Below are 21,425 nucleotides of genomic sequence, written 5' to 3' on the forward strand. Positions count from 1 at the left end.
TAAACAATAACAGAAGTGGTTCTTTCAAGCTTTCAAAGAAGAATTCAAAAGCAAAAAGAACATTTTTGTAATTGGGGTGGGGGCCATACCCTCCATCTCCCACGGGTTACGTGCGTTCGCGTTGAATTCCGAAAAGGCAAAAGAGCAAAGCCGCATTCTTTGCTTTCAGTAGGCGAAAATGAAAATGCGCGCCCTTTTCTTTCCTCTTTTTCGTCCGTCCCTTTTTTCCATTTTTTTATTTTTTATTTTTTTTGTGAAAAAAAATATATATATATATATATTTATTTACTTCCTTTCCTCCACTCTCGTAAGAAAATTAATACTTTTATATTATAATTTTGTGAAAATTACAATAATAATATATGACATCTGAATTCAATTCCCTTTCTCAACTCCAACTCTGATATCTCAGGTGATCGTTGTCGACCACAATTCCCGCACCCTCGAAAGTCCTCTATCTCTCTCCTTCTATCTCTCTCTCTAAAAAAAATTCACTTTCTCAATCGCTAGGGTTTCATCGTCTTCTTCTTCAGGTACTTTCACCTTGTGGATCTAAATTGGATTTCTTTGAATTGCATCCTCCATTTCTAGATCCCACTCTTTTTCTATCGATTTTTTGTTTGATAGTTGATTTCTCAGCATGTATTTATTTCTTTTGGAATTGTTTATTTGTGGCCTGCAAATACATTGTTTCATATTTTCGTTCTGCTTGAAGGAGGTGTGGTGGTTTTTCATAACTTATTGTTTGAATTGTTTATTTGTAATTATTATTGCAATATTATGATTCTTTGTGACCGAAAGGTCACCATTTTGAGTCGTGAAAACGGCTTATTTGCAATGCAAGGGTAGATGGACATTTTCTCCAAGCCCTGCAAAGCGGGAAGCCTTGTTGGCTTGGGGCCGCCCTTTATTTGTGGGAAAATTTGAATACAATATAGGTGGAGAATTTTGACACTCATCATTAAATCTGGTATAGCAGCTACCTGGTGATCATTGTTTAGTTACCAGTTTTTTCATATTGATGGATCATTTGGGTTCACGTACATTTTCCGGTTCTGCTGTTTACAAGGATGCTACATTCCCACAAGATAGATATAACTTATAGGGCGACTTAAAAGATAGAATAATAGGATTATTGCTGTTCTTATTGTAATTTTCATATTATTCTCGTGCGTCATATAATCATGGAGAACTGGTGGCTTCTATTGTATCTTGTATGCTAACCGTTTTGTACTTCAATCATTTAGACTCTTAAATCCAAGTTTAATCTTGCTTTGTTTACTTGATGTTCTCTGTGCTTGCTAATCATTTTGTTTCTCGTAAATCAATTCCTTTCACAATCAGGTTTCCTATACATAATCTATATGTTGCCGAGCAATTTCATGTTTTTAGTTCTGGACAAGGAGCTGTATTATAATCTGGGACAAGGAACGATATTGGAAGTGGAGAGTTAAGTCATGATGGTTGATTTGGGCCTTTCACTTGCTAGGTTTGTGACCGCTGCGGATGGTTATGGTCCATTTCTCTTAGGGTGGCTGGTCACTGGGTCATTCGGGCTTGTAGCTATCATCTTTGCTTTTCTTAAATGGCAGAAAAGGACATCTCTAAAATGGGTTAAAGCTGCAGCTAGAGCAAAAAAGAAAGTCTGGAAGAAGCTAAAAGTTCCTTTATCACATCATACGTGGATCGAAGATATTACTAATGGTGAACAGCCATCCACATGTTGTGTTTGCTTGACTTCTTTGGTGTTTCTTCAATACCTAGGTACAAAAGCCTCATCGCGTACTCCTGTCCATCGTTGCTCTGTTTGTGGTGTAGCAGCTCATTTCTATTGTTCCCAGTACACAGTAAAGGATTGCAAGTGCATGGCACAAGCTGGTTTTACCAATGTTCGACACCACTGGTCAGAAAGATGGGTTAATATGCATGATAATCCTGAGATATCGGCCATTTGTTTTTATTGTGATGAGCCATGTGGTGTTCCTTTCCTCGATGCTTCTCCTACATGGCATTGCCTATGGTGTCAGCGCCTCATACATGTCAGATGTCACAACAAAATGGCAAAAGAATATGGCTGATGCTTGCGATTTGGGTAGTCTTCGGAGGATTATCATTTCCCCTCTGTGTGTGAAAGAAGTTGGCCAATATAATGGACGTGGAATGCTAAGTTCATTCACAGATGAAATAATAACCTCATCTGTTTGTGGCCAGTATAGAAGAAAACGCCACCACTGTAAGCATGGTAGTCAGGCAACTAATGGTGACTCTGCCACTGATGCATCTCCGGATTATCTGTTCAATGGATTTACTGGTATAAAGAGATCCCGTAGTGAGAAGAGTTTTGACTACTTAAAGAAGAATGATAGGACACTGAGTTTGAAGGGCAACCATAATGGGTTTTTCCAGAATAAGGGGGACACTGTCACCTATGGTCAAATTAAGAGATATAAAGTAGTTGATTTGCCACATGATGCAAGACCTCTTTTGGTCTTTATCAATTCCAGAAGTGGAGGTCAACGTGGGGCTTCTTTAAGGAGAAGGCTGAACATGCTGTTGAATCCTGTACAGGTAATGTTGTGCCTTTTTAGCATCATTCACTGTGATGGATTTTAACTTTACATTGTTTTAGACGGGCAACAAAATGTGATCTTTGACGTCTAATGTTCCCTTGCTGTGTTGTAGCTCTTAATTTGCGTCAGATAACTTACAGTCTGCTGTAATTCATATACATATTTTTGTTTTCTGAATGAAACTTGATACTTAGTGACCTCGAGAAAATTCATTATGTCTGCCTTTGTTTCCCTTCCTTTTTCAAATTATATATGATGCCATGGTTGCATCATGGTTTTCTGGGCACAAGGTTGCCCAAATGTAGTAGCTGTGGGTTTTGTGGTACAGTTAAGGGAACAATGAGTGTAGTTGGTCACATCTTTGTATGCGTTCATTTGAATGTACGTAGTTGGTTTGATATTTGGGGCTATAGTTTGCATTGTCATTATTATCACTTGTGTAACTTCTATTGCTTGTCCAAAATATAAGCACATAGATGCAGCATTGCATCTTTCTCCTAGGAGAATTGAGACGGGGTTTACCCTTGACCACCTTCTCTCTTCCTTTGCCTTTATTTTCCCTCATACAATGAAACAAATAAGATATGATATTAATAGCTTGATGTGAGGCTTAGAATAGTCATAAGGAGGAAAATGCAGAACAATAAAATTTCTCTTGTTGCTTGGAGTCCGAGTTGCATTCAAAGTTTTTGTACTTTTCCCATGCTGGATTCAGATTAATTTTTTTTAATTCAGTTGTTTGGATCTTCTATTTTGAGAGCATAATATTAGTAGTATGTCTTCCAATATTAAATTGCCAATTTTTTTTTTTTTTAATTCAGTGATTGATATGTGTGTTATAATTTTTAATTTTTTTTTATTTTTTATTTTTTGCATTTTTCATATCATGGTTTTTAGGAGTAACTAGCCAAACTATATTTCTAAATTGCAGGTTTTTGAACTGAGTTCTTCCCAAGGGCCCGAGGCAGGTTTGGAATTGTTCAATGATGTGCAATATTTTAGAGTTTTGGTATGTGGTGGAGATGGTACTGTTGCATGGGTTCTTGATGCGATCGAGAGGCATAATTTTGAATCACCCCCACCTGTTGCTATTCTTCCCCTAGGTACGGGAAATGATTTGTCAAGGGTGTTGCAATGGGGAAAAGGCTTCTCTATGGTTGATGGACAAGGTGGCTTAACCGCGCTGTTGCATGACATTAACCATGCTGCAGTTACCATGCTAGATCGCTGGAAGGTAAACATCAAATCAGAAGCTGATCCGAATAAAGTTCAGTCCAAGTTTATGATGAACTATTTAGGTATTTCTCTACATTTACTATTACCTAGTTATGGTTGTGGGATCTGTTTGACATTTTCTCATTTCTTTGAAAGGTATTGGTTGTGATGCGAAGGTTGCATATGAATTTCATGTGACCCGAGAAATAAATCCTGAGAAGTTCAGTAGTCAGGTACCTTCGTATTTGGTGTGATGCTTTCATTATCAGCCATTATTTATGCTTTCCTAAGCAACAAAATTTTAGAGAAAGATTTGTCATCGTTCATTTCCGTGATTTGGCTTCACTGATGGTTGCTTTTATGAACAGTTTGTAAATAAATTACGATATGCCAAAGAAGGGGCCAGAGATATAATGGACCGAACCTGTGCTGACCTACCATGGCAAGTTTGGCTTGAAGTTGATGGGAAAGACATAGATATTCCAAAGGTTTACATTTATGAAATTTTTGTTATTATGTTTCAAGCTGTTTTCATTCCTTTTGAAGTGACTCCTTTTTCATATTTTTCTCTTCTTTTCCCAGGATTCTGAGGGTCTAATTGTGCTCAACATTGGTAGCTACATGGGTGGAGTAAATCTTTGGCAAAACGATATTGAGCATGATGATGAATTCAATCTTCAGTTGATGCACGATAAAATGCTTGAAGTTGTATGTGTATGTGGAGCTTGGCACCTTGGAAAACTTCAGGTTTGTATAGTATGTCTATTTTCTGTTTTTCATTCATAATGTCTCCTCTCCCCGATGTGGAACTTATATTCTCAACACATACACCCTCCATTGCAGAATAATATAAATATAAACTATCAAAAGCACAAGTCTATTTACATAATTCTTTCTTTGAGATGTCATTGTATGTTTACATCGGAAATTCTATTCTTACTATCTATTGTACCACAATTTTGTGCAACCTTAGGTGGCAGCTGATGTGGACAGCCACATCATTTGAAGTAATCTGAATTTCTATTTAATTAAAACAATTAAAAAAAACCAGTGGAGAAAAAAGAGAGAAAACCAAAAACTTTGCATCGTGTAAATTGGGTTTCAAGTAAGAAAGTAAAAAATCTAGCAGCCCAATTCTTAGGAGTGTCCGCAGTTGATCCTTTACCTACTCCCTTTTCGTTATAAGGTGGTGTTCTTCCACCAAAAGTGGCGCCGGGGGGAGTGGGGACTTCGGCTCAGGCTTTGGGCTAGAGGTCATGTTTCTTTTTTGAACAAGTAGAATAACCTAGTGGATTGAATGAATGGAAGAAGCTAATGTTTGTTGTTTTGCTGTACAGGTTGGACTTTCACAAGCTAGAAGACTAGCCCAAGGGAAAGTCATAAGAATACATGCCTCCAGTCCTTTCCCAGTCCAAATAGATGGAGAACCATATATACAACAACCTGGCTGCTTAGAGATTACACATCACGGACAGGTACAATTTGAAGCTCCCTGTGATCATGTCTTGTGGTGCACACAAATATACCTCATCATGTAGGATTGGTTAGAGATGTATACTATGTGTTATTATGTTTGGAACATCTATCACACATTCAGGCAAGAATCGAACATGATCAATGGGCCGTACTCATATTCTACCAACATGAGGTGGTTCGCCAAAATTTTAGCAGATTTTGGTGGGGTGATAGGGTTATTTGTGTTATTCTCAGCCAACCATAGCCAGGGAATGATACCAAACCCCAAATGTTTGGTTATGCACACAATCAAACCCTAATGGAAACTAAAGAATGCTTTTTTGTTTGGTTGTTGTGGTCTGAACTTAGGGGGTTTGTTCGACACTGGTGTATGAAAGAAAGATCGATTCCAGAACCCTTAAATTGCTAGAAAACGCTGAATCTCAACAGATACACACCCATATCTGTCCTTTATATTTTCTTTATAATTAGACGGACATTGAACTGGTTGTCTTCTTCTGTGTCATTCTATTTTCAGATGTTCATGTTGAGGAGAGCTTCAGAAGAGCCCAGAGGGCATGCGGCTGCAATTATGACCGACGTTTTACTAGATGCCGAGTGCAAAGGCATCATCAATGCATCCCAGAAGAAAATACTTCTCCAGCAGATGGCCCTCCAGCTCACTTAATTCACTCTGCTTCTCTTCGCCGGTCTTCTAATTTTGTTAACAATTCTTTTGTCCTCATCGGTTTCCATACCTGTATTTTGGGCTGATTCAGTGGCCTACATATTTTTGGAATTGCTTCTTTTGTAGAAACAGATTTTTTTGTAAACCCAGAGAGAGACTGAGAGAGATTTTTGTTTGTAACGTTGTGATATGATAATAACTGACATTTGGTTGAAACTCCATTTTTCTGCATTTCTATGATGCCTTTTGTTTTATAATTGAAGTACTTGCAATAGTAACGGAAGATCAGTTGATAGATATCGATCAGTTGATAGTATCCTCACGGAAGATCAGTTGGTAGATATTCTCACAAAGACTGTTTCAAGTTATAACTTTTCAAGTTTCTTACACGATTTGGGCATGTGCTGTACATGCATCAACTTGAGGGATAGTATTGACTTTTGAGTATATTCATATAATCTTGGGATTCTTAGTTTAGTATGATTTCATGTAAATTAGCTCTCTCCTTATTAATAGGCTTGCAACATCTTGTAAATTAGCTCTCTCTTTGTAGATGAATAGAGTCACAATACTATTACAAGAGTTTTCTCTTCTAAAACACCAATCAATGAGGGCGGAACATATGTAGAGTTTTTTGCAAATATGTAAAAAATATACTTATGAGGAGTGCAAAATGAGATTTTTGAAGTGCCAATAATAGACAATCAATTAGTCCCAAATTTAAAGACCAAAGCTCAAAAACAACAAAAACAACAATAACAACAACTAAGCCTTATCTCTCTAAATGAGGTCGGTTGTATGAATCCTAGATCTTCACAACGTTTGGTGTTGCATCAAGTCTTCCGTTAGTTCTTAGGTACTCCACATCTTTTCTAAAAGTCTCTTTCCAAGTCTTCCTATGTCTTCCTTTACCCCTTTTGCTCTAAGTCTTACTCTTATATTCCCATCTCTAACCAGAGTATCCGTAGGTCTTCAATTCACGTGTCCAAACCATCTTAATCTTCTAACCAGAGTATCCGTAGATCTTCAATTCACGTGTCCAAACCATCTTAATCGATTTTCTTTCATCTTATCTTCAATTGTGGCCACTCCTATATTACCTCGGATATCCTTGTTGTTCTTAATCACATCCTACCTCGTTTGCCCACACATCCAACGAAGCATTCTCATCTATGTTACACTCATTTTTTGCACACGTTGATTTTTGACCCCACCCCCTAACATTACGTGCCATAAAACATTGACAGTCTTATTGCTGTCGTATAAAAAAATTCTTAAGCTTTAGGTGACAATGATTGTACAACATACCTAATGCACTTTTCCATTTCATCCATCCAACGTGTACTTTATGGTTGAGATCTTCATTTGATTCTCTGTTCTTTTGCAAGATAAATTTAAGAGAATGAAAGCAGTGTTTACTCTTTAGTACTTCTTAATCTACTATGCTCACTCTCATCTCATTTGGACTCGTATTCCCATTGAACTTGCTCTCCGTCTATTTTGTCTCTATCCTACTTAAGATCTTTAGATTCTAACACTTCCCGCCAAAGATTAAGCTTCACATTTATTCCCTCTTGCGTTTCATTTATAGGCACTATATCATCTGCAACAAGCATACACTAAGAGATGTCATCTTGAATAGTCATGTTAACTCATCTATTACTAATAGAGATAGGTAAGGACTTAAAGTTAAGCCTAATTGTGTAACCATATAGTTATGGGAAAGCTTTCAATTTATCCCTCATGAGTTATTGCTACATTCCTTGCTCCTTCATACATATTCTTTATTGCTTAGGTATATGCGTGTAAATCCTTTAGCATATTTTGAACCATATAGAAGAGACTAAGGGTGTGTTTGTTTGACATCCCTAACTCTTACTGGACTGGACTGGATTGGACTAGCATTTAGTGTAGTCTAGTGTTTGACTCAGGACCTCGTTAACTGTCGTTAGCTAATGTAGTCCGAAAGCATGGTATTAGCTATGACTACTTGTCGACGTTGTCGTTGCCCTCTTGTCTTTCCAAATCCATCTCAAGCAGCCATCTTCAGTGACCGCATCACCAACGACCTAAAATCTTTGAATCTGAGACCATCCAAAATCAGATTATCACCCAGGGAGTTGGATAGGAAAAGAGGCAGAGGGAAGAGAGAGAGGGATTTGGACGGAAAATCAAAGGGACAGAGAGAGGGAGTTGAACGGGAAAACTTGCCATGGCCGCCATTCGAATTGGCGATCCTAAGCTTCATAGGGAGGAGTTGGGGTTTTCTGGGGGAATTGGGAACTTGAAGAGCAACGCAACTTGGGGAAACATAGGGAGGACAAGAGCAAGTGATTGGAGGTGAAACGAGACAGAAAAGGGAAAAAGGAAAGAGACAGTGGCACATATAAAATGGCAAAGAAAGGGGAAAGGGGAAGGATGCAGTGGGCGGACAAAAAAATGAGAAAGGAAGATGATTAAGAGTTGTGAAATTTTATTTGAACCCATAAAACCTCTTTCTACACCAAACTTACTACTTTCACCCATATTAACTTTAATTAAACTATCAATACCTCTTTAAACCCATATTTACTACCTAAATTACCCTCACAAACCCAATTCAATTTGTAGATTTATCCGTACACTCATTTAGAAATAAAAACCCAAAATTTGCAAAGAGAAGTCCATTTCAAGTTGGGACTATGAAAAAGTGGACAAATTCTTAATACAAACAATATGATCGTCCTTGCAATCATATTGCAAAAGAGCTTGTCGCACTAGTTTAAGGGTTTTTTGTTTGTTTCAAATAGTCTGAATCTGAATTCTAAATGCTATTATTTCTTTATTCTTATTTTTCTTCCCTCTTTGGTTTAAGTTGAAGTCCCTTCTTGGTTGTGACTATCTATCAATTAAGTACAGGATTTAACTGACTATTTTTAGTTATGAATATTTATCTTTAGGATGTATTTTGTTGGATGAAATTTCATATCGTTGAGTTTGATTTACCACATGCATTCATGGATGAAAATAAAGGTAAGAGGATATATCATATATGTTTGTGATGGTGAGTTGGATAAAGAGATAATTATTCTCTTCGAAGCTCTAATTGCCCCAAGATTTCCAAGCCCTCGCCATTTTCAACTTAAACGATTCATGGTTGTTCTGTCCGATATGTCATAGGAAATATACTAGTACAAGACTACAAGTGCATGGGGAGACAAAGGAACGAGCCATAGAATCCTCTTCTGCATGTCATTTGATTTGTTTGACCTCAACACTATGGCATCTCCCCTGGACGATCTCAGCACCATGGCATCTCCCATTGTTGCTGTTGTAGATTTGTTTGCGCTTTAGTGTTTGTTTGGGTTTATTGATAAATTTTAGTTGTATGATTAAATTCATCTTGTACTTGATGATAATTATGTACTAGGGTAAAAAAGACAATTAACTTTTAAAGTTTAAGTTGGTGTAAAAAAAGGTTATATGAGTTCAAATAAAATTTCCCTTAAAAGCTTGACCAAAATAAAAAGACAGAAGATGGTTATAGAAAGGAAAATGATAATTTAATAATAAAATATTAGTATATATAGATTAAATTAATGATAAAATATTGTAAATATAAATTTAATATTATAATATATGAGTCCTGTTTTTTAGTTCGACACAGCACCAAACGCTTCACTAAATCAATCTAGCTTAGTCCCTGAAGCTAGTCCAGTCCGAGATAGTCTGGTGCAACAAACGCACCCTAAGGGGGTGTATTCAATTGAGAATTTGAGAGACTTTAATGGATTTATAAATCCACGGATTTTTATGGAGTTTAATGGATTTGTAAAGATTCCATATAAAATTTTGATTCAATTCCCTCGAAATCTAATGGAGAGAGATGAGATTTGTGGATGTTTAAAATACACTACGAAATCTCCCTCTAATTCCTCAACTTTCTCAAATTCTTTAAAATCAATTTCTAATTGAATACACCTGAAATGTTATAAACTTCTTTAAAATTCTAATTGAATACATCCAGATTTCTAAAGATTTTAATAAATTATCTTAAAATTCTACTTGAATACACATTAAATTTTAGAGAATCATTTAAAATCCCTCAAAATCCCAATTGAATACCCCTAAGTTCATTAAAAGAATTAAAATCCCTCAAAATCCCAATTGAATACATCCTCTAAATCTCTAATTAAACTAAAATTCAACCACCATCGCTCCCGAATAATAAAATGGGTACGACAATGGCACATGGCCCGGTTGAGAAATGACAATTGACGGGGCGGGATTCAGGAAGGAGGGGCTGAGGACTTGCAGCTGAGAAAGCACACCATCTTTCTTTGTTTCAAATTTGAGAGAGACAATTTCCCACAAATCAGATGCATCTCGTCTTGTCAAAGCATCAAACCTCACATTAACAATATGTTTGGATGAATAAATTTAAAATTACTAAGGAATTTTAAAATGATGAAAATTGAATTAACTAGATTTTATTTTCTAGAATTTGTGAATTTTCTTGTTTGGTTAGCCTAAAAGAACAATGTAATTAAATACGTAATTTGTTATTTTTAAGTTCTCGATCATAGAACTTGGCAAATAACATCTATTTACATGGAATTTAAACTTAGAGCAACTCCAGCGTTGGAGTCCTCCCCTCAGGCTATGCACTATTCAATCCACCTAATGAACAATAACTGCCCTTAATGAATAGTAATGGCCCTGGCAATAGCATTTGCATCTCCACCGTTACACTTTAATAGCCCTGGCAATATGCAATAAAATATTAGCATTTTTTTATTTATAAAATAATACAAAATAATTTTAATTGTATTTATAGAAAAGTAAAAACAATTTTTTTAAAAAAATTTCAGATTTTTTTTGAATTTTTTTGAATTTTTTAAAATTTTTATTCAATTAATTAATCTCTGCCGTTGGATATAAAAAAATTTGAATTCCAACACTCCAGATTGTGCCACGTGTCACAGCAGTAACTTTTCTTAATTTTAAAACTATTTTTTCTTTTATTTTTTTTATTTATAAAGCATATTAATATCCACTGTTGATCTCAGATCGAACAGTGAATATTAAATAAGACTTTTTTTTTTTTTTGACCATTGAGATCGAATGGTTCAAATTAAATAATCGTTGAGATTGAACAGACCGTAGGAAGCCACGTGGCTTCCCAATGGTAACTGAAAAAGTTTTTTTTTTTTTTTTTTTTTTTTTGATTTTGTGTCGGCGACGCGCCCCCTCGCGAGAGTGGGGTGCACGCGCCTGACACAAAAAAAATTAAATAATGCCTGACGCTAGGCTGACATCAGCGCTGACGTCACATGGCCTCAGGCTCTCGGGCTGGCAATTCTCCACGGGCCCGGAGCTCGGGCCTCCACCTTCACTCAGGCTTGCCCACACTGGAGCTGGTCCAAGGGGCCTCGGGCCCTGTTTTGTCCCCTGTCCTCCGAGCATTTGCCCACGTTGGGCTTGCTCTTAGGAATTAGAGGTCTCAAATTCTAAATTTTTTTTCACTTGAAAATTTTAAATTTTTATATTTAAGAATTCAAATAAGAGAATTAGTACATGCTAATTTATAAATTTTAATTTTTATTCAAATTCCAAATGTATTTTTCTCATCAAAAAATAATGGAGGAGTAGTGTAGCAATTCCATCATTCAATTCCCAATTCCCAATTCCCAATTCTTCTTGTTCAGAGGCGAATAAAAAAGAAAGAAATTTCGAGGTTTTGGGTTTCGATTTAGGTAATTGGGAATTCTTGTATGTAGAATGAGTGTCGCTCCGGCTCCGGCTCCCTCTTCCAGTCGCAACCCCACCCATTTGGCAATTTTGCCTTCCGCCTACTACTCCTTCCACTCCCTACTCCTCCTCTGAATTCATAGCTCCAAATTATTACCCTCCCCCTCCAAAAAAAAAAAAAAAAAAAAAATTTACCAAGCCAATGTACTCGAGCAATTTGAAAGGCTTCATCTTGGCCGTCGTCTCGAGCGCCTTCATTGGCTCCAGCTTTATCTTCAAGAAGAAGGGTCTCATCCGGGCCAGCGTCAACGGCCCTGCTGCCAGTATGTTCTTTCAATTTTTTTTTTCTCAAGGCATTTTCTTTTTTATATTTATGATGATTTGACTGTGTCTGATTGTTAATTTTCCTTGTTTTTTCGCTTTCGTTGCTAATGTATGAAAGGTGTGGGAGGATATGGGTATCTGAAGGAGCCTCTATGGTGGATAGGAATGGTAACAAGTAAGTTTTCCTTATTCCTTGTTCAGTTGTTCTGCTTAATTTAATTAATTCTAGGGCTCTGTTATGATGATTTGAAGAAATTCAAGATTTTTATGACCTGGGATATGCTATGCTATTCGAAATTTCATTTAGATTGCGGTTAAGTTTTATTCCCACTATTTCATTTCAGTTGGAAATTTTGACCCTTTCTTTTATTCAATTCATTTCTCCGCTGCTAGACGGGGTTGGATGTTGAATATTGCATGTTGATGATCATCGTAATTTTGGACAATTGACAGTGGTTATTGGAGAGCTAGCCAATTTTGTAGCATACGTTTACGCACCTGCTGTCCTTGTAACACCACTAGGTGCATTGAGTATTATTGTTAGGTACATTCCGTATTTCCCAATCTATTACATATCTGATTGTACCTATGATTTTGTACATTTCAATCGTCAAACCATATTTCTGACAATTTCAACCATGGATGAATATGTGTAGTGCTGTTTTAGCACATTTTTTGTTAAAGGAGAAACTCCAGAAAATGGGAATGTTAGGGTGTCTTTTATGTATAGTGGGTTCAACTGTGATTGTACTCCATTCACCTGAAGAGCAATCTCTCAGTTCGGTCCAAGAAATCTGGAATTAGCAATACAACCTGGTATGCTCCTAAAAGGTTACTAACTAATGGCTGCTTATTTCAGTCTCCTTCTTCTTCTCTTCTAATTGTTCGCTTTCTTGCCTTCAGCATTTCTTTTGTATACAGCCTCAGTGGTAGCTGTGATGTTAGTACTGATGTTGTACTGCGCTCCCCGCTATGGCCAAACTAATATACTGATTTATATAGGAATCTGCTCTATAATAGGATCATTAACAGTGAGTTATTCTACCATTCTTGCCAAATTTTAGTTCAAATATAACGATTTCATCAACTTTTGATTTCTTCATCATGCACAAAAAATTACATTACTTCACTTTTAAAGTAACATTGGCTTGCCCATTTGATTAATTATCCCTATTGCAGGTTATGAGTGTAAAAGCAATTGGGATTGCAATAAAACTCACAGTGGATGGCACAAACCAGCTAAAATACTTCCAAACATGGATTTTTGGAATGGTTGCAGTTACCTGTATCATCACTCAATTAAATTATTTAAACATGGTCCGTATCTTGTTATGCTCTATTATATTGCATCATGGCAGCTTTGTGTCCTTGTCATTTCTATTTTTGGAATGGTTGCAGTTACCTATATCATCATTTAATAAAACTCACATTAGAGGGCACAAACCAGCTAATATACTTCCAAACATGGATTTTTGGAATGGTTCCAGTTACCTGTATCATCACTCAATTGAATTATCTAAACATGGTCTTGTCTTGGTATGCTCTATTACATTGCATCATGGCAGCTTTGTGTCCTTTTCATTTCTGTTTCTTTTTTTTTTTTGTTTTTTTAATGATTATGTCTCGATATATATATATATATATATATATATATATATATATGTATCTGTGTTTCTTTTATAATGAATAAGGCTTTGTTTTTTTCTTTTTTTGGAGTGGGGTGGGTGGTGTGGTGTGGTTGGGTTGTTGAGCCCAAAATTTGTGAGGTAAACCGTGGGCTATAAGGTGGGGGGTTGTTGGGGACCTGGGGGTGGGGTGGGGGTAGGCAGAGCTTGTGGCTTAGGGTTTAGAACTTGGGTTTTGGGTTGAGCCCAAAATTTGTGAGCTAAACCCTGGGCTATAAGGATTAACCCAATGCAATTATTACCTTTTAATGCATTTAGAATAAACTTTGCACCTTCATAAGTCAAAGTACAACTGCTTGATGCTTGAATTTTATAACACAAACATCCCCTGTTAACAGACTGTTAGCTAACCAACGTCAGTTACAGAATATGTTTTGGGTAGTTTGATTGGAAAGAATTAGGAGGATATTTGATAGTTAAGGGGAGAGGATGAGATGATGTGGGATAAATTTTGTTTTTGAACATCCCTTTGTACAAATTGAAGAGTTCTTTTAAGAGGGGGAGGTTATGTTATTCTTGTGTGATTTCACCAGAAGACTGCTAGAATTTTGCTCTGTGTACAGTGCACATCTCGTTCTCTGCATTGAACTTTTACATATGAATTCAATAAAATCTTTGTTTCACATTCTCATAAAAGGAAAGTAGTCTGAGCAGAAATTATCTGCATCAGATTGGTAATAAATGAAATCTGCCCCCCCTCCAACTATACATGAATTTTATCTAATATTTTCTTTTTGTGTAAGCATGTGAATGCATGAAGTGCTGCATTCATCACCTGTATAAACCACTTGCTTATCTTATCTGTTTTGGTCATAAATGTGTAACTTTTTAGCTGGTTTTCACTCTCTTGTGGTTGCAGGCGTTGGATACTTTCAACACAGCAATTGTTTCTCCCATCTATTATGCTATGTTCACATCTTTCACAATATTTGCCAGTGCAATAATGTTTAAGGTATCATCATGTCAACATGGTGTGTTTTTGTAATTGTGTTTGTGTGTGAGCAAGAGAGAGAGAGAGAGAGAGAGAGAGAGAGAGAGTAACCATTATGTTATAAATCTAAAACGTATACCCTTTTGGTAGGATTATTCGGGTCAAAGTGTGAGCAGCATAGCATCAGAACTTTGCGGTTTCATCACTGTGTTATCTGGGACTGCTATATTGCATAGTACAAGAGAGCCAGATCCACCTTTAATTACAGGTTTGTATCTTGTGTATCTGATTGCATGTCTATTTGGAGATTCTTAAGTGTTAAATAGGCACTGACCTGTAATTTGGAAGCTTAGTGCAGTACTGCTATTGCTTAACGTATGATGCAGAGCCTTATCCTATTAGTTGACATTTACCTCCGAAAGTATTCCCCTTTATTTTCTGTCCTGAGTTTAAATGTTGAAATCTGGAACCAAATAGTGTAAGATCTATTGAAGTGTTCAACCTAAATGCTTAAGCTGTTAAGTGGAGAGACCAAATAGCTAGGTATAGCTTTGTTAAATGCTTATCCCAACCAATATGGGACTAGTACTCAATAAGATCCATACTCAGGGTCAGGATTTGTTTTCCCCAGTGTTTCAGAGTTGAGAGACTTATGTTTGCAGGACTATACTACCAGTCCATGGGGTTATTGGCATCCTGTGGGGTAGTTTCTTTAGATTTTAAGGAATGGTCCTTCCATGCTATTTCCTCTAATTGGGATGCTGTTGTTATTTAGTTTTGTTCGTTTGGTGTTTTATACTTTTAGTTGGCTTCTATTCCGTTGTTTCTTTAGGTAGGTAAATGTTCATGGTATTCCTTGTCACCTGTGTGCACATTCTTTATCTTTTTGTTAATTTTGTTTCTTATCAAAAAATATTTATTGGGTTATTGACTCAATAATACAGGTCTTAATATATACGGTTTGTTAACTATTATTTATAAGATGGTAGTATACATCCAGCAGGGTCTAGTAGTTCAAATGGGAAGGCCAATGTGTAGTGGTTTACCAGCAATGATTTTGATTGTGATGGTGAAATGGTTAGGATTCTCATGCACATCTTTAAAGTAAAATGTGCGGTGTTGCACCATCATGCAAGAATATGAGTCATGGATGAATTCTTTGCATTTAAATTGAAATTTTGCAGGCTTCAATTCCATATGCAGTAGTCTGCATTTTGTAAAAAAATGTTTACATTTCTCTTGAAACTTGCAGATTTGTACACACCATTATCTCCGAAAGTATCATGGTACATACAAAGCAACGGGGAATGGAAGCAGAAGGATGAGGATGGCTCAACCCCTAATTTCCTCACAGTTCTTCGGCAAGACTACTTCAAGTAATGGAATAAACTTCCGACATTGAGTTCTTGGTTGCATCTCATGACTTGAGTGTGAAATGGTCACCTCAATTCATCACTTTTTTCCAGCTTGAAAACCGTAGGTATGCTGGGATTGTAAAAAATGCTCCTGGCATGACTGTAAAGTAGCTTGTGCATGCAAAATCAAGCAGAGATGTTTTGCCAATATTTTTTCGGCTTTCTATTCAAATTTTGAGCAGTGTGTTGTGCAGTTGTCAATAGCCATAGTTTTAGGAGCGACTTCTTCATTCATTCATTCTCTCGCCGCACGAGATTTTAGTTTCAGTCCATGTAGAGAGCGAGACAGATCCATCTCCAGTTTATAGCTTGTAATTTGATTGTATTGGCCAACATAGCGGCTTCATGGTTGAAGTAGCAGCTTGATGTTCCTTCTAAATGATCATTTTACAACCACGAGACCAATGCAAAGACTGTATTAAACGTTTGTATCAGCTTTGACCTTGTGTATAATACTAGTTGAGGATATTATTCTGTAGACAATTGTACACTGGAAAATTTGTAAGAATAGCCAAAATACTATTCTTGTATAGAAATTGTAACCAACATATGAATGATCATTTGAGCCAAAAGTTGATATGGAAGTCCCATTTCTTTTCTATCTTTTCCCTTCCACACTCGTCTAAGCTCTCTTCCCTAATCCAACGGCCTTGCAGACACGTCTACAGACGTTTTTCTCTTAGTCTTCTAGACCGAAAGAAACACTAGGAATAAATCACACATTGGTAAAATTGGACCTCGTCAGACTACCAACATTAGTCCTTAAGTTACAATTATCATAAATTAAAAAAGTTGGGATAAAATTTGTGTTTAATAAAAAAGGCTAAACTTCCATATAGATCCACCTACACTTAAGGACTTAGACGGACCAGCTACAACCATCACTGTGACATCCCGATCCAATAACACAATGTCATTTGAAGTGAGAATTACACGTCTTGTGTTTGATTCCTGGGATGGCCAACAAAAGGCTGAAATGTTTTTATAAGTCTTTTCGACCCTTGAAAAAGTGAATTGCTGTGGTGAAGCCATCAGCCGGTCCCCCAAGTCGGAAAGAACCCCCACACGCCAACGGCTAGGTTCTCCGATCTTAAACTCTACTCTCAACGTATCTATTAAATGGTAATTCTTCGCCGCGCCCCGCCCCCGCCGCCCCCCAACAAAAACACCGGGTCTCTCCCACCTCTTGACCTTTCAATTTTCAATTCCTGAAACCCGAATTGTTCCCATTTTGTGTTATTATGCAATAAAGGGTTTCTATTTGAATTTCGTATGTTCTTTGTGATATTTGTATTAAAAAAACTTTGCAGAGAACAATCGCAGAAGGAGGGAGTTTTGCCATGGCATAAAACAAACACACAAGTAAATTTCAAGATTATACTACACTTGTGTATTTGTAAGATTAGAGGGTGATTTGCTGGAATAAAATCACCATTCTTGTTAGACATGTTTAGTAGGGGATGTTGTGTGTATGATTCAAACTCTTAGACAGTGAGGAGAAGTTGGATGCATCCATAGATATAAAAAGTTATAGTATTTCATGTCCCCCGGTTTGGGGTGTGAGAAACTTTCTTTAATGTCACTTAGTATTGTAAGTCGTCAAAGGCGAATTTGAACCACATTATTGCTAAAAAAAAAAAAAAAAAACTTTCTTTAATCACAAGGACAAGAAATATTGGCAGTATTGTAAATACATTGAAGTTTGGTGGCACCGAAAACTATTTCTTCATAAATTTTTGATTATAAAGAAACTTTAACTTAATAACTATACTATCATTGTGTCCCCAAAATTCAACTTAATAATTTGTTACGTTCCATTATTTTTTTCCTTATTATTAATTGTCTGAAGTACTTTGCATTAAAACTTCCTTTATGCTATATATACACACACTCGAAAGTCGAAACCATCATCTTCATATCACCAACTCAACGACTTTTAGGGTTTACAAAGACTCGAGATAAAGCAATTTGATGCACTATATATTTTAGAAAATGCCGTGTCATGCATGCATAGACTGCTGGGTAAGATGTTGATCAGTGGATTCATCCACAAGAGAAGCACCTCGATGCACAATGATAATCGACGCATTGGCAACAAATCTAGACGACACCAACGTATCTCCCAAAGGTCCTAGCTCTGGACAGTCACCCCACTCAGATAGCCCAAAAGTGATGAGTGGTGAGGAAACTCCTTGCCCTCTTCCCACAATATAAAGATCATAGTCACTTGCCATGTCGCTTAATAGTTGGAGAGTTTCCTCTCCATTGTTCACTACCTCCGTAATTAGTTTTATGTAAGGATGATTCTTAGCATTGAGCATAAAGCCCTCTATACATTGGTCATCCAATTGCTTCTCTTTCTCGTTTCCCTTTACGTCCTGCAAAATCTTATTGTCTTCTTCCTCGTGATGGTCACCGTTATTCTTATCGTTACTGAGAAGGAGATCGGAACCAACTGTTGCATCCTTACCGACAATGAATCGTACAATAGTTAACCTGATATTAGGGTTTGGAATAGGATTGCTAGCCAGCCTCCACGCATAAGCCAATGCCTCGCGGTCGTCTGGGCCGCCAATAAAAAGCATGGAACAGCGGTGGTGACGGTGCCCTTGACCGTTAATTCCATTTTTAGTTTCAGATAAATCGCCAAGGCCACGATCCACAAAGACAGCCACAGAACAGGGTACATTCTCTAAAAGGTTCCTGTTGACGTCTCTAACACTAGCGTTTCCACTGTCCATTCCTCCGTCAATGGTGGATTGCTTATGAAAAGGAACAATTATAAGGTCTGCCTGTTTTTCCTCGGCAAGGTTGCAAATGTCCTCGTGTATAGTGCTGTAAGAAGACACCGTCGTTAGTGCCTCGACAGACACGCTGCCTTCTTCACTCTCACTCTCAAATTTTTCAAAGGCAGCAACAATGTTGTTAGACGATGTCGAAAAGTGCGCATGATTTGCGTGATTTTGATTTTTAGTCGTACTGCTCGCACTGGTTGTCCTATTCAAGTTGCATGTGTCGTGCACTATGAGCATGGCCGAAGCATGACTTCTTAGCTCCACCAGGTGGACGGCAAATACAGAAATTGGGGATTGCTTCGTGGGATTTGAAGCCTCCAAGAGGTTGATGACGCCGGAAACATTGCTTGTCGAATGGATGCAAGTAAGGACTCGAAACTCCGAGTTTGGTTGAATGCTTCTTATGCTTCTATGCTTGTACTGCTTAGATGTCCCATTGCGCTTGTAGATCAGGTTCAAAATGGGTCCAACCGCAGCAGTCATTACAAAAACTGCAGCCATCATGACTGAAAATGTGTGGTGGTCCAAAACCTAAAATTCAAATATGCAGCCATATAAGATTGACTGGGACAAACATTACAATTTGATAAATAATGCACAAAAGGAATTCAAATCAACAATTGTCGTCAATCATCAATGTTGTTGGACCTCAAGTGTTTATGATATAGCCGTTTTTATTTCTCACATATTAAACTAAATCCTCGGTTTTTTTTATAAGAAAATAGAGACTTGTATAGTCTTTTTTGAGGTCTTCATCAATTGATCGGAAATTTTGAGTTTGATTCTCGTTAATTGAAGTAAAAAATTCAAATAGTGAACTGGAAAATTTGAATCTAATAATAAGGGTCAGTTGAATTATTAAATGTATTACATGGGTAACACATCTCATGAGTTTGACTCCTATTAAATGGATTATATATGTACCAACGTTAATCAAACACTATACCTATAATCTATAAACCAGTCACAAAAATCAAATTGCTACATATATATGAAAAATGTTTTGTTAAAATTCTATGAACAAGAGGAATTAATCAAATCCCATACACTTGCATTAATGTAAACAATCAAAACCTGTTGAAAAAGAGTTCTGCTCAAGAGGAAAAATCTAAAATTAGTGGCTGCCAGAATTGAGGATAACCAGTTATATATAAGCGCGAATGCATATTCATACCTTTAAGTCCCTGCCAGAATTGAGGATTATTAGTGAGAGTACGCCTTTGGTGTTCATGACAAGTCCGAGGGCGAAACTGTCGCGCATTGGCATTTTGTTAATGATAGCAGCGACGAAGGTTACAACAAGTTTAGCAAGCGAAGCCAAAACAATAACTGGCAAGACAAATAGTATGTCTTTTTTGTCAAGGATGATTTCTTGGACATGCGTTCTCATCCCAAGCACTAAAAAGAAGAGGGACATCATAATGTTTGACACAAAGTCGTCAACCTTCTGTATAATTGCGTTTTTGAGCTCTCCCTTTGGCACTATGGCTCCCATTGTGAAAGCCCCGAGAATGGAGTGTGCCCCGCATGCATCACTTAAGTACCCAAAAAATAAAACCCCGGCTAGAATGAAGCTTATTTGGGGATCCATGTCGTAGAATGAAGTACTGTTGTCGTTAGAAGCGTTGTTGGTGTTAGAAAACATCCATGACAAGGTAGGACGAACCACAAAAACTAAAAATATTATTAATGCGGAGGTGGATAAGACCGTATAAACTTGATAACCGTCACTTGTTGAGGCCACTGTGCCCACAAGAAGAATCCAACAGATGAGATCGCTGATAACACTTACAGACAAGGCCGTTCGTCCAACGTCAGAGTGAAGGAGCTTCACGTGTGCAAGTACTCCGGCGAGTTCCCCGAAGTTGGTGGAGGCAAGAATGATGCCCAGAATATAGGACCGTACGTACGAGCCTTTAGTTTAGTAGCAGTAGTAAGGCCATCCTCCTGTCGTGTTAGGACTCTGCACAAGGCATAGCCAAAAGGTAGGGGAAAAAGAATACCAGCAGCGGCAATGCTCAAAACTTTTTTTCTAGCGTGGAATATTGGCTTGAAATCCACTTGTAAACCCAGGACGAACATGTAGTAAATCAACCCCAGATTGGCCATTGTCTCTATGGTCAACGTGCTTTTGAATGGAAATACGTAGTTGCGAGCGAACGCCGTGCCCCCAAACACAGATGGACCCAATATCACGCCACCCTTTCAATATGATTAATGAGTGCTTCAATTAGTATTCATTCATTTACATTAAATTTATAAATAAAATGATAATTTTCTATTTAAATTAAGGACTTTCTCTTGATAGTGTACGTACAACTAGAACCAACAATACAAACTGCCAGCATGTAGAAAAAGAAAATAATGAAAAGTGCGTGCATGCATGACACATTAATGTAGGATATATGAAGATGTGAAAGTAAAAGAATCCACATATTGGTGAAAGGAGAAACCTTGCAAATACTTATAAGACGTTGAACTACTCCTAATATTGTCAATTGATTTTATGGTGAAAACTCAACTTTCTTCAGGATATGTATGTTGCCTCACGCATAATATATATATATATATATATATGCATATGACATATATAAATACACACACACGTTAAGAGATA

At 37.1% G+C, this 21,425-nt stretch overlaps 2 protein-coding genes and 1 pseudogene across 2 annotated transcripts; 2 read left to right on the top strand and 1 right to left on the bottom strand.

Annotated features, from left to right (window-relative positions):
- Window positions 1-162: 162 nt before the first annotated feature.
- On the top strand, window positions 163-6,159 carry LOC103967926 (diacylglycerol kinase 2). The gene is given in 9 exon segments (XM_009381256.3): window positions 163-533; window positions 1,345-2,075; window positions 2,077-2,568; window positions 3,502-3,868; window positions 3,942-4,018; window positions 4,154-4,273; window positions 4,368-4,532; window positions 5,123-5,260; window positions 5,779-6,159. Coding segments are annotated over 8 exon segments (2,127 nt in total). The 5' UTR covers window positions 163-533; window positions 1,345-1,457; the 3' UTR covers window positions 5,929-6,159.
- Window positions 6,160-11,529: 5,370 nt separating this feature from the next.
- On the top strand, window positions 11,530-16,612 carry LOC103967925 (annotated as a pseudogene).
- Window positions 16,613-17,329: 717 nt separating this feature from the next.
- Window positions 17,330-20,917, bottom strand: LOC103967940 (cation/H(+) antiporter 15-like). The gene is made up of 3 exons (XM_048585222.1): window positions 20,812-20,917; window positions 19,983-20,722; window positions 17,330-19,339 (listed from the first exon to the last, which is right to left on the bottom strand). Exons 1-3 carry the CDS (start codon window positions 20,915-20,917, stop codon window positions 18,014-18,016), a joined length of 2,172 nt encoding a protein of 723 aa, XP_048441179.1. The 3' UTR covers window positions 17,330-18,013.
- Window positions 20,918-21,425: the final 508 nt, after the last annotated feature.

Source organism: the organism of the source record quoted next, unplaced genomic scaffold (genome assembly GCF_019419815.1).
Source record: "Pyrus x bretschneideri cultivar Hongxiangsu unplaced genomic scaffold, Pyrus_bretschneideri_v1 Contig1, whole genome shotgun sequence".
In the NCBI taxonomy this organism is placed as follows: Eukaryota; Viridiplantae; Streptophyta; class Magnoliopsida; order Rosales; family Rosaceae; genus Pyrus; species Pyrus x bretschneideri.